At 37.3% G+C, this 16,471-nt stretch overlaps 1 protein-coding gene across 2 annotated transcripts in view; it reads right to left on the bottom strand.

The window, feature by feature from the left end:
• Positions 1 to 16,471, bottom strand: part of KLHL5 (kelch like family member 5) — a 49,936-nt gene extending 33,465 nt beyond the window's left edge. The window contains exons 1-2 of one of the 2 annotated variants that reach the window (XM_058024209.1): positions 16,379 to 16,471; positions 13,526 to 13,619 (exon numbers count right to left, since the gene is read on the bottom strand). Coding sequence is in view for 1 of the 2 variants with exons in the window: in XM_058024208.1 (XP_057880191.1) it covers positions 1,984 to 2,360 (377 nt within the window). In the remaining variant the exon portion in view is untranslated. Of the gene's footprint in view, positions 1 to 1,983; positions 2,378 to 13,525; positions 13,620 to 16,378 lie in introns of those variants that run through there. The other variant, XM_058024208.1, reaches the window with a different exon arrangement.

A 16,471-nucleotide genomic window follows, 5' to 3' on the forward strand; every position in this document is an offset into this window, starting at 1 on the left:
TTAATTAAGTCCTTAATATCAGAGAAACTCCAGGTGTTAGGCAGAACTGTATAGTCTGTCCAAGAGCTTATACATTTTTAACAAATGATGTGAACAAAACATGGCATAAGTGCAGTCTCTTCATAAGACAGAGATACGGATAACAATACAAAGCAAGCTCCCACACTGCCATTAGTTGCATAATAAATTGTACTGACACAGAACTCAAAACTTATCTAAATTATTTAAAGCATGTAAGTAAACATTAGCATGAATGCATACAGAAGACAGTAACAGAAATACAAAACCTCTAGATGTTATACATAATTAAGCAGATAATTTAAAAGATACTTCCAATTTACTAAGTTCAAATCCTTTGTGCATTTTCTCTAGTATATAACTAGAGAAAATTTTCTGCAACAGAAAAAAAACTCAAACCAAGACTTCTTAAAACCTCCTAAATAAGTATCTGCAGTTCTCCAGTTCAACAAAGGAACAAATTAGTTTTACCATATGCACATTATTCTCTAACAATTAAGACCAAATGTTGTACTATTTTTAATCTCCACATTTATCTTTTAAAACTACACATTTATTTTCCTACAATGATTGCCTTGCTATGAAGAGAATATACTAACTGGGATAATGCTGCATGCAAAAATTTCCCATCAGAAATATATGTTGCTGTTGGAAAATGATGTTATACCTGTATCATATCCAATAACATAGCAATTTAAAAATTTATATCTGAATGTCATTTAAAATGGGATCTCTTCAGCAGTGTGTTACTTACAGCTACATAGTTGTTGCAGCACAGTGGGACTGCTGTTATGATGCAGCAGTATGTAGCATTTCCTTTCCCAGTAATTCTACTATTTTGACATGGGGTGATAAAAGCAAATACACTATGTCCACATCTAAGCAATTTTACTCTCCTTCCTTTCCTTGAATATTTAAAGGTCATATATACAATAAACAGTTCATGTTTATATTATAGACTACTTTGCCTTTCCACTACATTGATTCTTCTCCCAAGGAATGAAAAGCACTCAACTGCTATAAGTAAATTGATCTGTCCTTAATAACCTTTATTAAACAGTGTACCCTTTTAAGTAGCCACACTTTCTGAAATGCCACATCAGTGTAAAGCTGTCTTAAAAGCAAGAAAGCAAACATAACATTTTCTGAAATGGTAAGCAATTATGCACTACATGAGCTACAAAACAGGAAAAATACTTTTAGTGAAAGACTGACTGACTTATACAGCAAATGAAATACAAGAATTTAACTGATATTTCACAATAAAGGTTATTAACTTGCCTGATTTACAATAACTGGCAAACAACTTTATTTCAAGAACAAGTTTTACAGTTTCATCTTTAGTAACGATGTGTAAGAAAAGAACACCGAAACATCTTTACAGATGCAATAGAAACATTTTTTCTTTTTCTGCCAGATGCACAGTTTAATTCAACCAAATGGGTTACTGGAACCTCTTTAAAGTACAAATTGATTGACTTTCAATTGATGCAATTTTTGTCTTTGATTTATAGTCTAAGTATTTTTTACAGCTCCTTCTCTGTTGCCTATAGATACACAGGGAAGCATGAGATCAGAATCAGAAGAAGTTTACATTTTCATAATCTTCTCCTAACTGACATAACTAAACAATCAGTATCACTTCAAAATAATGTAGAAAGCATTCTGTAACGTTACCATGTAATGGGCAGTACCTTGTTCATAGCAGCATGTACTAGTACACCGTTTAAAACACGAGTTTAAAGTGCATCCATGTTTGCACTTTGTTTATCCCCACTGACTGCCTTAAAAAGGTCCTAGTAAACACACAGAACCCGATTATAATTAATATTCTGTTTCTGATGCACAGTACCTGCTAGGTTTCTGAAGCATTTGAGTTCAGAACAAAGGCTAGCCTACATATGCATACTAACTACAAACATGAAATGAAAACACATTTCTCACAATAGGAAAGTAATAATTAACCTGCACGAGCTGCTGTCCGATTCATTTTCTTCTTCACTTGCTCTATCATCTGTTTCTTGTCTGCCAAGCCAACGTGCACCTCCACAGTCTTCTGCTGAGAATTCAAATGCAGGGATTTCTGAGGTGGATGCCATTGGCCAAAGAGGTGAATTCTGGAAATCCTGTTGGCTGGACCTTCTGTAACCAACTGATGTTAAAGGTAAGTTACCCGAGTCTAAAAACTTCCTGCCAGCAGTTGCTACATTTTGTCCTCTATTCCAGAAGTCTCCCTGATCGTTTTCAATTGCAGAGTTCGAGGCTGATGCCTGATGACCAAACCACCTCCATCTGATTTTCAAAATCTGCTTCACGTCAAACTCTTTACGAGAACCAGACATTCTTAGTGAAAGCCAGCGATCGTCTAGGCAACAGGGTAAGAAGCAGCACACATAAAAGAAGATTTGTGCACCCAACCAAGACAAGAGAAACACATGCTCTGCCTGTCTGTGGCAAACAGATTTTCTACAGAAGGAGGGGAAAAAGCATTGCAATCACACAAAAAAGGCTTCTTTAACAGTATGTCATTTGAATATAAACAAAAGGCAACAGACAGTGAAAAACGCTGACATAAAAGAGGAGGTGAAACAATCACCTGCATTAGGAAAAATGCTAATCACCCTAAAAGCTCTGAGGCTGTTTCTGTTGCTGCCTCTGACCATTGGGTTTCAAAAACACTAAACAATATTCATTAAAGCCCTTTCAAGCCCTTTCAATACCACCCCCTTTTCTTAAACCACAAATGACAGCAAACTGCAATTTCTATACTGCATTTTACAATCTGTTTCTTATTCTGTTAACTCTTGCTACTACAGAGGGGGAAAAAGTGCAAAGATCAAATTAAATTCCTTCTATGCTGCTAAAAAATAAACTTACAGAGAAGAATCAAAGCCAACTCAAAGAGAACTGATTATGCTGGGGAGAAACTGAACTGTAAATAATTCTTTTTCCCATTACAGGACATGAATGAACTTAAAAAGGACAAGAACAGCCTTGGAAGGCTCAAGGGACTAGGAGTGGAGGCTATAAAACCTTTCATCTTGATGTGCTTTGATTCAAATCTAGGTCTGCAGTAACCAAAAATTTCTATGTGAAATGAGCTAATGGTTTCCATTCACTCATACATCACTAAAACAGAAAGCAAGAAAAAACCAATCACTGCAAGACACCAGACAAACCCCTGCAAAATAAACAAGTCATAAGACGACTGCTCAAAATGTTTCTTTCTAATCATACACTGTTCCACATCTCATTAGGAGTACTGTGATGGAACAGTGAAAAAGAGAGATGCATACTCTTGAGACAGAACTCCCCCTAGGACTGGTAATTTACTTAACATCTTAAAATGTCCAGCAAAAATTTTTACTCAAATGAGGAATAGCCATTCCTATGAATGGCCTAGAAAGCCTATCACTACACTGATATTCTCTGATATTATATACATTTATTCACAAAAGGCACAATGACCAATTTACAGTTCCCATGAAAACCAGCCTATTTCCTCTCTGACACATGAAGCTAGTTAGGTATAAAATGCTGAGATTAATTTCAGTGACATGCAAATTGTAATAACAATTTTGGAACAAAATGAGGCACTGGATTTTATCAGTCCTTGATACAGAGATCTATGTTTTCAAATTTTACAACTCAGTCTATTCAAATCTCCAGGGTATATAAGTAACAAACATACAAGTGCTTCTTTATTGCCCTACAGTTTTCATCAAAAGTGAAAGCCACCCTCTCTCAGACAAACATGATGAACTCCAAAATGTGGCATCTTGTAATTAGGCCACCTGCAGTATTATTTAAAACAGGCTATATGCAGAGTCCACATGAAAACTTAAGCAGTGCCAAATTTTACCACCCAAAACCCAAAGACTGTTTAAAATTCATTGCCACGAGAATACCATGCTATTTTCTGAGGAAACACAATGCTGTAAGTGCTAGTTTTAACCTGGAAAGCTCACCAGCCATTGCCCAGAGCACAGTTATTGATCTAAGTGCTTCTCACAAAGGCTAGCAAAAGCTCATTTCTACAGGAACTGCATTCCAGCTGTTTCCACAGAGATGCATTTCAGAGTGTGCACCTTGCCAGCATCCTGGCCTACCAGAAACCAAATATTGAGACCTTTGCAGCATGTCCAGAAAACAGCTGAAGACACATCAGATACAAGATGATTAATTAGATAAGTCTACAAAGCTCTTACCATCTTTCCTTGGGATTTAATTTAAACACAGAAAGATAGGGAAATATTTAAGAAAGGATTTCTTAATTTCTTAGAAAGCTAATATATTAGCATGAAAACTGTATGGCTGTTTAACCAAAATGATATGACATGCAGACCCCACTCATCTGGTACACATATAGCTAATTATTAAACACTTAACTGTAGTGTTCAAATACCATCATTTGTGTAACTGCAAGTTGAGTGAAACTGGAGCAAGGCTTAAGAAGTAAAAACAAAATGGCATCTTTTTATTTATCCTGTTGTTCTGTTTTTTATTGGTGCTGGGTGTTCATTGAGGGAGAAGAAAGAGGACAAGCAACTGGTGTATTTGTTAACATTCATCAAACCTGCAATATTTTAATTATCCATCCAGCTATAAAAAGTAAGCTTTAAATACCTTTATTTCTGCTGGTATGGTAAATCCATTATACATAAGGAGTGACCTGGATTCTCATTCTTGTGTAACAGACTCGTTTAAAATTCAAGCTGTTCCAGTACAAGTCTACTAACACAGTGGCAGATTTGTGATTCTAGTGCTTTTTCAGCACTTTTCATTGATTTACTGGCAAAACCAGCCCAATTACTGCTTTTCTTTGGCTGTGAAGCTATGGGCTCAAACATAGATTAGAAAACAAAATGTGCTGTAGTTTTAACAGACCAAACCACAAAACTGTTTTCTATTCTCTTTCATTTTTCTAGATTAAAGAAACTCTTGCTCCTCTACACACTCTCAAAATTACAGTTCTAAGACTGACAGCATAAATATCTAAAATATTTCTCTGTTTCATAGGAATATTTGTGTTATAGACGACAAGATAAGACAAGTGACAGTTAATTCTTCAGTTTGAACTGACAGTATTCCTCAGAAATAATTGAGGGCCTCTTTTCTGGACAATCTTTGTTACTATGAATAATGTGATATCTTTTATCAGATCTGCAGCCAGAAGTTATCAGACTTTTGAGGAGATCCCAAACAATGGACTGTCAGGACTTCCACTGACTATGATCACCCAGACTTCAATGTTGGCATCTTATCTGGTGATTGGTGCTCACAAATCCAAATGCCCACCCTCTATGGCCTCCCATCATACATCCCTGTAAAGCACTAACTCATTTCTGAGAAATCTGCTCAATCCATCCTAGTCAAGCACAGTATACACAGATTTGGCAAGGATTCTGAAGTATTTTTTCATCTACTAAGGCAAAAGCTTGCATTTATTGAGAAAGCAACAGTGCTTATATCCATTTTTTCTGACCTTGGCGACTGTTGCAGTTTCTATTTTGTGGTGAATCAAAATATTTCAAATACAAGTACACTGTCACCTTTGAGAACATAATTCAGTGCGTATTAACAAGGTTGTGTAAGCTTACTGTGAAAACAATTTTGAGAACTCTGATTTTTAATTGAACAGATTGATATTCCTTCAAGTGGAACACCTGAACATTTAATCTCATATGAAGAGCTTCACAAAGCTATAAATCCCTGCAGTTAGCAGTGGGGGACATTTTCCCAGATTCTGGCTTGTGAACAAAAAGAAACATCTAAATAAATGCTGTATGTTAAATCTGCAACTGTGTAAATAGGTAACACCAAGAACATAGCATGGCAGCTTCAGAAATTGCCCTTTTCAAAATCTTCAGACAGTTTATCTGCACAGAGATAAAAACCAATTTTTTAACTAACCAAAAAATTTACTACACTGATATTCTCTGATATTATATACATTTACTCATACAAGTATTAAAGACTGCAATCCAGCGTAACTAGATAAATTTAAACAATTTTAGTCTTAAGATACCTCTACTGTATATTTTGAGGGAAGATGTACTTCATATTTAGAGTGTATCACTAGGAAATATGGAAATACTATAATTTATACAATAAGACCTAGTGCTTTTGTTGATTTTTCCTTTTTCTTGCCAAAGGAAATCAATCAAGTTTTCAAATAAACAAATATGGAACACTTTTTTGAGGCATTTTTAATATTTAAATTTCAACACTACTTTTCACGGTAACATTTTCTCTGTCACTACTATGATTTGACTCCAACACCTTTCACCACTCAACTTCAAGGCAATTCAAATAGAATATATTCAAGGTACTTACTGTGTCAAATTAATTTTAAAAGGGGCCACAAAAGCTCAGGTAGTCCTGAGAATATATTAATGATCATTTAAAGTGCCAATTAGGAATGTAAATGTCAAAATAATTACATAAAGTCTTTATTGTGACTGCAAGAGTTATTTTTTGAAAAAATAATGCTGAACAAAAGCATTAAATATAAAAAGATAAGTTTTAGACATAAGCAGACTCATTAGGATGTGAAAAAGCAATATTGTCATTGTTTAGTGATTCTAGATGTGTATTTGAAAACACAAGAAAGACTCGCTGACCATAAGATGTTCATCAATTAATCAAATACATACTTACAGCATTAAAAGGCATTCAAAATTTAACACTTTCAAAAATGGAATTTCTGAACTTTAAAATATTAATTTGGGGCATTAGAATAACTGCTCAAAGAAAACTGCTATAGATGAACTTCAAACTGCAATTCTGCTTATAACTATGCTTATGTTAGAAGAAGTGTAAAATACTATTTTTTCCTTCCCTATTCCTGTGTTCCAGACCCAAAGTTACAGAAACAGCTCAACCAAGACTTCAGGAAGATTGCTATATTAATGCTTCATGATTCTATAAAACGATAATCTCTTCTTATCTTGAAGTTTTATGGAAATGCAAACACTTCTGGTTTGCAGTTATGTGAAAAGGGCCATACATCAGGAGCTGTGGCACAGTTCATTCAGGAGAAAGAGAGGAAAATGTCCTACAGCTACTGACTTCGTGGACTTAAACTCATTGTTGTGACTGGCAGAAATGAGCTGTAGCCAAAGTACTGGTACTGCATCACAACTTTCTGCCACTCTGCATTGAACATTTCCCTCGAAACACGAGGGAGCAGCCAGCTTAACAGCAGCATGGAAGGACCTGTACAGAACAACAGCCTGGCTTGCTGTTCATTTTATTCAGCTAAGGCTGGGGTGGGGAACAAGAGAGATTTCCACATGTAATACAAGACAACATTGCTAGATCCAAGCTCAAATATCATACTGGTTCACCCACAACAGAAGTTGTGATTCAAGCCATTTGTACTTCTTTAAGATTAAAACATTAACATTGCTTTATTCAGTTAATACTGAAGCATCATCAGGGACTGCACCATCTACAAGTAAAGCCATAGTGTAGAGCTCTTCCTCAGTAAACAGCACAGTAACCTTACTCACTCAAAAAATGAGCACTCCAATTCACCAGGTCAGATGCTGTTTTTAAGTTAAAATTTACTTGTAATACAAAATGACAACACTGTGAAGAGACAGTCTTTCAAAACACAGAACCAGTTTTTCTGTACTAAAAGGGTCAAGTAGCACCACACAAGGTGAAGACAAGTAAGATTCCCAGTTCATCTACTCCAGGAACACTAGTAGCACCAATTCTAATGGAAACAAGGTAGTCACAAATTTAAGAGACAAATCATCTCCTTTAGAAACGTCACTGTTAAGAAAGAGTGGTGAAAAAAGCACTGTTCTGCAGACACTTAAAGATGTCCTGCTGAAAGCAAAGCCATTCTTTAGAATTAGTTTAGGAAGGTATTGCCTAATAAAGTTACAGAAGACCACAAAGGACTGATTGAAAGATTGAGACAAATCAAAACAAAATAACAAGGAGATAGTTTCCTCTTGTAGGCAGGTCTGCTGGGCAAACTAAGACAACATTTTAACATTTTTCCAAAACAGCAGCAGTGTTATTTCACCATTAAGTATTCAGATTTCTTCAAAAACTCACAGAAAAAACGGGTAAAGGATAAGACTACCAACATTGTCAACAGCAGAGAGGATGTTTATTTGGTAAAAAATGGCAAGTGTTCACAGTTCTACATTAGGCACCATATAAAAATCCACCAGGTTAAAAAACACATTAAAAAACAGTGAAGAAGCAGATTTGCAAGTGATTAGGTAAAGCAACATAGTACTCCATGGCAGACTACACAAACTTCTAAGAGAAATACATAGAGGTCTGTGGGCGAAAAGTTTACACTGTATTTAAATGTCAAACTATGCAATGCCACAGCCACTGAAGCAAAGCACTTCAAGACACAAACTTGAGCATTCTAAGTAATCATTTAACACCAAAAAACACCTCAAGAGACCAATTTCTCTCTCAGTGAGGATTTCTGTTTAATTAGCAGCTTCAGTGAAGCCCATCCCCCCAACTGAAAATTTAAGTTGCATAAGAGATAATATATGAGGATATCATATCTTATTGCATATTTATAAAACAAGTGGTGTGATCTCATTTGGAATTCCTTGCGTGCAACTGATCATTGCAACTGATCACTGCAACTCAAAAGCAGTGTTGCAGAAAACAGGGTTCACAGAAAGGCAATACACACGATCAAAGTATAGAACCAACAATCATGACACTGGAAGGCAGAATGCTTTACAAGAATCATATCAAAATCTGTAAGCATCAAGATTAATGTTTATGAGAATCATAATGTCTCATAAATATGAAAAACAACTTCTATTTAAAGAATCAATGTTGGGAGTTACAACGTTTTTAGAACCCAATTATGCACAACATTGCAGATGCCAAACAGAACTTCTCAGAAAAATCCTTTCAATATAAAGATTTCTACCACCATTTTGCCCACCTGGAGTTGAATCTTAGAAGAGGCATCATAGGCAACATGAAGGACTCAGGGGGGTCCCATCAATGTGCATAAATAAATATACATAAATAAATAAATAAATAAATGTCTTTCAGGGGTGTCCAGCAACAGGGCAAGAATCAATAGGCAACAACTAAAACACAACATCTAAACATGAGGAAAAACCTTCTCACTGTGAGGGTGACTGACTCCAGGTAGCCCAGAAAGGTTGTGGGGTCTGCATCTTTAGAGATATTCAGAAGCTGTCTGGACATGGTCCTGGGCAACTTGCTCTTGGTGACCCCACTTGGGGAGAGAATTCAATGCCTTGTATTACCTGCTTTTATTACAAGCATTGTAACTTGGTGATAGATTTTTCATGTTACAATAAGCTTCACGAAGTTAAAAGCAAGATGATTAAACTGGAGATGTTAACTAAAGGCTTCCATTGACTTTACTGTGATTTGGCTCAAGGAAGTATTATCAGAAAAAAAAAAGCAGAACAAATCACAGTATATTTAACTATTCTCTTCACTCTAAAACAAAACTAGTCCACTGCCTGGATCAATGTTGCTTAAAATCGTATGTATCTGAGCCACATAAGGAAAAATACCTTTTAATTCTTTCCTTTGATACTATTAAATCTCAGGTTAAGCCATGCATTGAGCCACTGTGTACTCCTAACCACAATCAGAAAACTGGTTTCTTAGGTTCTTTATTCTGTCTCCACAGTGTCATGTGAAAGTAACCTCAGATTCCCCACTATGATTTATTTTACAAGCTCTTCTGTCAAAAACTACAGTTCTGCATGTTTCACCTCACGTAGTCTCCCTTATCCCACATGTATGAATATCCCTCCCTACCAAGTACCAGAACAGGCAGGACAAGTAAATTCTTTGTCATATTCAGACTGAGAACAGACAGGCTCATCAGCTGGCAGGTCAAATAATATCACTTATTTGGGCTTTTCCTACCTACTTGTATTCTCAAAATCTCTCAGGAATTTAAACTCAACAAGGGCTCCATTCTGTCAGAGTTTGACTGAACTGGCAAGTGGACAGAAATGTTATTAGGGAAGAACTGACTAAACCACAAGACATAAACCAAACTTGCCTGGGGAGCTTACAGACTCACAAGCTGCCTATCTTTTGCCTCTGAGTATGCACAACTTAGCCTGGGTGGCTACATATCGCCTAAGCCCAGGATTTATAAACAAAGTAAAACAGAAATCAACACAAAAGCTGACTGATTGTTCAAACACCGCTCTGAGCTCCTACCCTTCCATGGTTGTGTAAAACTCAAATGAGCTTAAGGATAGAGGGAACAATGCAGAAATCCTACCACTTATTAAATCACTGAGGTACTTGCAGAGTTAACTGTTCAGCTATCCTAAGCAGCATACTGATCCCATCTCAGCTGCCTTACCCATGGTTTTAAAGGAACCCTGAAATGTTTCCTGTTCTGCACTGAGAGCAAGAACTAGACACCAGCAATATAAATAAAGTGCCAAGAAGAACACAAGATACTGTTGGCACTCTCAGGGGCATGAGGCCCATTACTGATGTAATATGCTCAAAAAAGAGAAAAATCTTGAATTCAGATTGTTAAACTGTCAGAAGGAGAAAGCATAATTGATAAAAAAAATTAATTATTTGTTTAGTGTGTGTTTTTTCCATTCTCTCATATCAACTATAGCCATTTCTTAAGAGAAATACAAAACTATGTATTGTACTATTGCGTGTAGATCTCCTCAGATTTAGAGGATCTGCAATCATTTGTCCATTGCTCCTCTTCATTAGTTTAAAGTTCTAAAAATTATTTACTTAGCTTTCAGTATTTGTAAAAATTATTTTTCATTCATTGAATTTATAAGTTTTCAAACAACAATAATGTTTGACTATTCACTGAAACTATCAATCTGGTTTAAGTACAACTGTTCTTGAGTTGAACCACCAGACAATTTCTTATGCAGAGATTCAACTTAGGTTTGTATTTGTTAATTACAACAACTGTCAGGAAGTGAGAAGAGGTACAAAGTGAAGTTCTATTACTTATCACTTGATCTGCCCACATGTTTATAAACTCATAGACTAATTCTAGTTAATTACTTTTATTTCCTTGAAAAATACTTCCAAGTTTAAAATGCTATGTTGCTTGGTGAAGATCTTGCCAAGCCATATCAAGTTATGATAACATTATGCAATGCCCTACCTCCTTAATGCTCTCATTAGAGCTTGAATGCAAAAGCTTGTGATTACATTTACATCCAAAAATATAATTTCCCATACTGCATGTAAAAGAGCAAGATTTAAACTTTGATTTCATCTTTGGCAAGGATGAAGTGACCATTTAATATTCAAGAGTATTTAGTTTTAGAATATTAGAATACATTTAACTATCTACCAGACAAATGCATATGGATCTAAAGAATAAGCAACATATAATACTTCACAGCAACTGTCAGGCTAATGGCTTATTCATGCAAAAGTCAACATAAAACATCTACTCTGCTAACAAGTATGAACTTGCTTGCAAACAATCTAACCATCAAAACCACTGATAAAAAACTCATCTTCCTATCAACTTCTCCTACATCTCCTCACCACACGCACGCTACTTGTAAAATTTTAACTAATTTGCTAATTCAGCCATATGACTATTTTTATTCTTTACAGTTCAGGTTAGTAAACCTCTATGGACTTGAGTCTTCTCTTACTCTACACCATGAATATGCATCATATGACACAGCCAGGTGCTGTGAATATTTAATCTGTTTTAAGGCTATACTTCAGCCTCATTTTGACAAGTTCTGTTCTGAGACTGAGGCTAAGTAAGTCCCAGAACGGTGTGAACTTTTATTTGTAATAAATGACACTATTTCCACCCAAATGAACTCAAAACTGCTCTAGACAGATCATATCATCATTGTGCTTTAGTAAGTTCTTCTCAATAGAGTCAATACAATGTATATTTGCTATTAGACAAAGCATCAGCTAAGGCAGTGAGACAAGCCTATCCACATGCATTTTCAAAGAAATTAAGCCAGTACTCACTCTACCTTAAATTTCACTGTTTTACAAAAACATCCTATACAATTTTGTGAACAGTCTTCCATTTACTCTGAAAATCTGATGGATGCTCTTGGAAGAATCCAAGTTACCACTCAACATTTTTTTTTAAGTATATCCAGTTGTTATGGAAGACATCATGATTTTTAACATCAGTTGCACTTAGAACTGCCAGAAGAGGTAATTAATTGGCAAAGTATTCCTCTGAACAGATTCAAATCAATAGTCAACTTTACAGAAATTTGTCCTCTGGAAAAATGCCAGCAAAGTCCCTAAGACATAATTAAAAACCAGCAGCTCTGCTCATTAATTAGTCGTTCTACCTTGCAGTAAGATGGGAATAAAGACATATTCCACAGTGATCGACCTTTTCAGTTCCTTCTCTTTGTAGTACATTTGGGCGTTTGTTTCAAATCCCTTTCAACTTTCATGACCACTGTAGAAAGGGTGCAGGTCAAGTCTGCACAAATTCTGACAGAGGTTGGCTACTTTGGTAAGTGGAGCTACCACATCTTCGACTACTGCAAAGCAGTGAAAATACAAAGCCTGTTCACAAAGTAAATTAGGAGGAACCTTAGCAGTTCTTACAATGTTTAAAGCTCAAGAAAGTGTTGATACCATCTGTGGTGGAAGCTACCAACGAGGATATGGATTGAGTGAGGGAAACAATGTGATCATGACATGAACAGGGAGAAAGACCATTTCTTTTTTGTACTTGTATCACATGAGTAAATTCTGAAGGAAACGTTCCCAAAGCAGAGACATCTCACAGTCAAGAAAGCAGATTTTTTTCACTTTAGTAAAACCTAGTATTTCTAAATTAATTGGATTGCTTTTGTCATCCTTAGCACTTATTTTTCAGCAGTATTTTACTTTATAGAGAGTTCAGATAAAGCTAGATTCTTGCATGTATTCATGCTTTCAACATTCTTTTATCCTTTTCCTTTGTGCAAATGTCAAAGCTACTCCCTTTGACAATTACTTTCACTTGGAACAGTCTTACTACTTTGTTGCTAAAAAAATGAAGTGAAACTCAGTCACTATTATTGGAGTGATGAGATTTGATTGTGCATTTGGTGGGCCTTTATTCATATTAATTTCTACCAAAAGCAGTATTTTCTCTAACAGACTCTGTATCAATTTCCCTGTTTATCCTATAATGATTAAAAGATGCAAAGGCTTCTCATGCATTTTGAAAAGATCAAAATTGAACTTTACAGTAATGCTGACAGTCTTCTATAAAGCATACTTTGATAAAGAGCACAAGGGTTGAAATCACATAAAAACAGTCCAAACACTAGCATGTGAAACCCACAAAAGCAAAGTCATTGCTGCTTATGCACACTTGCAAAAAGAAACCCTTACATGATGTGTTATATAATACAAAAAAAAGGGATGAAATTTCAGGTGTAAGGAAGAGTATGGTATGTACCCTTGTGGGCTAAAATCACATTCATTGTAGCATAATTAACTGTTAGAATTGAGTAAATACAATACTTACCTATAACACTGGAATCATCTCTAGTTGTTCAAAGAACCATGTAGTTCCATTTATCTTCCTCTTTCCAAGAAAAATTGAGGTAGCAGAAAAAAATCTAGAGACAGAAAAATACAAGTAAGAACCATCCACTGGAGGGGAGAAAAAAAAGTAATAATCTCAAAAGCAGATTTCTTACTCTGTTCAGATAGAGCTTCTTTCAATTTGTTTTGTGATTCTTACACTTACTGATAGGAAGATGCTAAAAGTGTCACTGCAGAACTGTCACCTCAGTTCCTTCCACAACTTCAAGTTACATACCCATCAACAAAGACTCACAAAAAAGAGGGGAAATTATTATATGTGAATATGTAAACTTTCAAGAAACACTGTTTTTTAAAGACAGTACCTCTTGAAAAAAAAAAATAGCCTTAGTCCACGGTCACACTTATCTTTGACTCCCTTCCCTGAAGGGAAAAGCAGTGAAGAACTGATCTGCCACATGAAGCACTTAAGCTGAACTAGTGCCAAAGAATAACACTGACTGCATTGGTGAATAAAGCCAAGTACCACCACTAAACATGCTTCCCTAAATGAAGCAGCTTATAAAAATTCACACTTACTGTTACAGTGGTTCTCAACCCTTACCTATTTACAGGCCACTAAAAATTTTCTTACCAAAGTTAGACTCTGCTCAAAAAATCCAGCTTGCTGAAACAGTATGCATCTCCTTTTGGCTTGGCACCAAACAAATTACTATTTGCACTGTGCAGTGAAAGTAAGTAGCCTTACATGATACCACCAGCATGCATAATGTGATACCTAATATGTAACCTCTCATGGTCTGGCCTTCCTTACTGGCTTCCAGAACCTTGCAGGTCTCTGAAGGGTAATACCACCTCATTCTTTCACCTGCAGCACATAACCTCATCTCCCTCATATGAGTGTTTCTTAAGGCCACTCAGCCCAATAATACACATGCCTATGGGCAGCATGGCCTGGCTGGGAACTTTGAGTGAAAGATTCTGTTCCTGTGACATGAAGCAAGCAGTGGATAGTCAGGTTTGTAACTTCTGCATTCTAGGTAAAACTGCTGTAAGGAAAAGCAATTTAATTGCTATGGAAAGAGGAAAACTGCAAGAATTTTGTAAGGGAAATATAGAATCATATTATAATTTCTTCAGAGCTGTAGAAACTTGCATTATTGGGTCATGCTATGTCTGATTAGGTAATCTATATCACCATATCAGGAAACACTGAATTATATCAACAAAACCATATGACATAAACATAAGCAAACAATAAGCTTTTAAAAAGCAGGGGTGATACAAAAGTCCAGAGAGTTGGAACAAGTCCATCGATATGAATTGTTATTGTTAGCAAGAGCTTGCAATTACTGTTTGACCATAATGGTCTAATGGAAGATTTTCTTCATCTTCACTCAAATTCTTTTCAATTTTAAATTAGCAGTTACTGCATTTCTGTGAAACACAATGTGTTAGTCTACTGCCATGGTATAAACATGCTGTGCTTAGTAGTGGACCTGCTCATGCAGAGGAAACTGACTGAGGGATGGATGGTCCAATGAAGTTGACACAAGGCAGAAGAAAACACTATTTGACTCAGATTAGGGTTATTATTTACTATTATTATTTTGGTTTTATCCTGCTTTATGCTCCCTATCATTGTTCAGCAAGGGAAAAGCATAAAATGGGAATACAATCTGCCCTATCAGGAAGGCAGATTCAAGAACAAGGTGCTTTTTTTTTTTTTTTTTTTTTTTTAATATTAATCCAACTATGCCCCTGGAAACTCCCAGGCAAAAAGACCTATGTGAGAAATGATCAAATTATTTCCGGCAAAATTGCTGAATTGCTCATGAAAATACATAGTGTAATTTGGTTTTAAAAAGGATCCACCTATCCAGTACACAGTTCGTCTAGACAGAAAAGCTACACCACCATTACCACGAGTTCAAGTTTTTATTCCTGTTTATGCTCGTAGAAGACCTGAGCAATAATTTTTTCTTCAAAAGATGACTGTATTTGGAGATTAGCTCATGTAATTTCATAATCGACTTTTAAGTAAAAGAAAGGAACAAAGCCAAGCCTTCCCTTTTCACTGTTCTGATATTACTGCCCAAAAAGCCGAGCAGGAGCGTGGGGCGGCTGGCTTTCAGATGGGCTGCCCCGCTGCTCAGGAAGCTCAAGCAGTCCGAGCTCAAAGCCCTAAGCCACAAAAACGCTTCAAGGAAAAACATAAACCAGTAATGTATATAAGCAGCAGCTCTTTGATGTTCAACACTTATACTTCCGTCTGTTCCCCGTGTAATAACGCGCTCCCCATGCAGTGAGGGGGCAGTCAGACACTGCTCTATTCTGTTCGACCCGTCTCAAATTTGAAAAAAAATTGTTTTCCACTATTTCATCCTGCGAAGGTGAAGGTTAAGACACATGGAGTTAAGTCTCCGAGAGCTGTGTCAGTGCACTTGTACCAGGTCTCCGCTCTGACCGCTTTGCACCGAGGCGGCCACGGCCGCTGCCCGTCTCGGCGGGACCGGACCCCGCGTCCCGTCCCGCCCCGCCGCCCCCGCCCCGCCCCGCTCAGGCGAGCGCGGCACTGCCCCGCCGAGGGCCGCGGCTCCCGCCGGGCCCCGCTCAGCCCGGGCGTCTGGCACCGGGCATCGGACACCGAGCACCGGCCGCAGCCCCACTCCGCAGCCGGCCGGCAGGAGGGAGCCCGGCAGCCGTGAGGGCGAACCCGCCCCACCCCACGCAAGCTCCGGCCCTCGCCCTCGCCCTCCTCCTCCTTTCTCCTCCCCCTCCCGGCAGCCGCGGCCCCCTCCCCTCGCTGTCGAGTCCCCACCGCCCTCCTCACCTCTCACGGTCCGGGAAGGGGGCGCGGCTGGGAGGGGGCGGAGAAAGAAAAAAAATCGCAAGGAAGGCCCCCGCACCCTCTCCCGTCCCCTCC

Source organism: Melospiza georgiana, chromosome 5 (assembly GCF_028018845.1).
Source record: "Melospiza georgiana isolate bMelGeo1 chromosome 5, bMelGeo1.pri, whole genome shotgun sequence".
In the NCBI taxonomy this organism is placed as follows: Eukaryota; Metazoa; Chordata; class Aves; order Passeriformes; family Passerellidae; genus Melospiza; species Melospiza georgiana.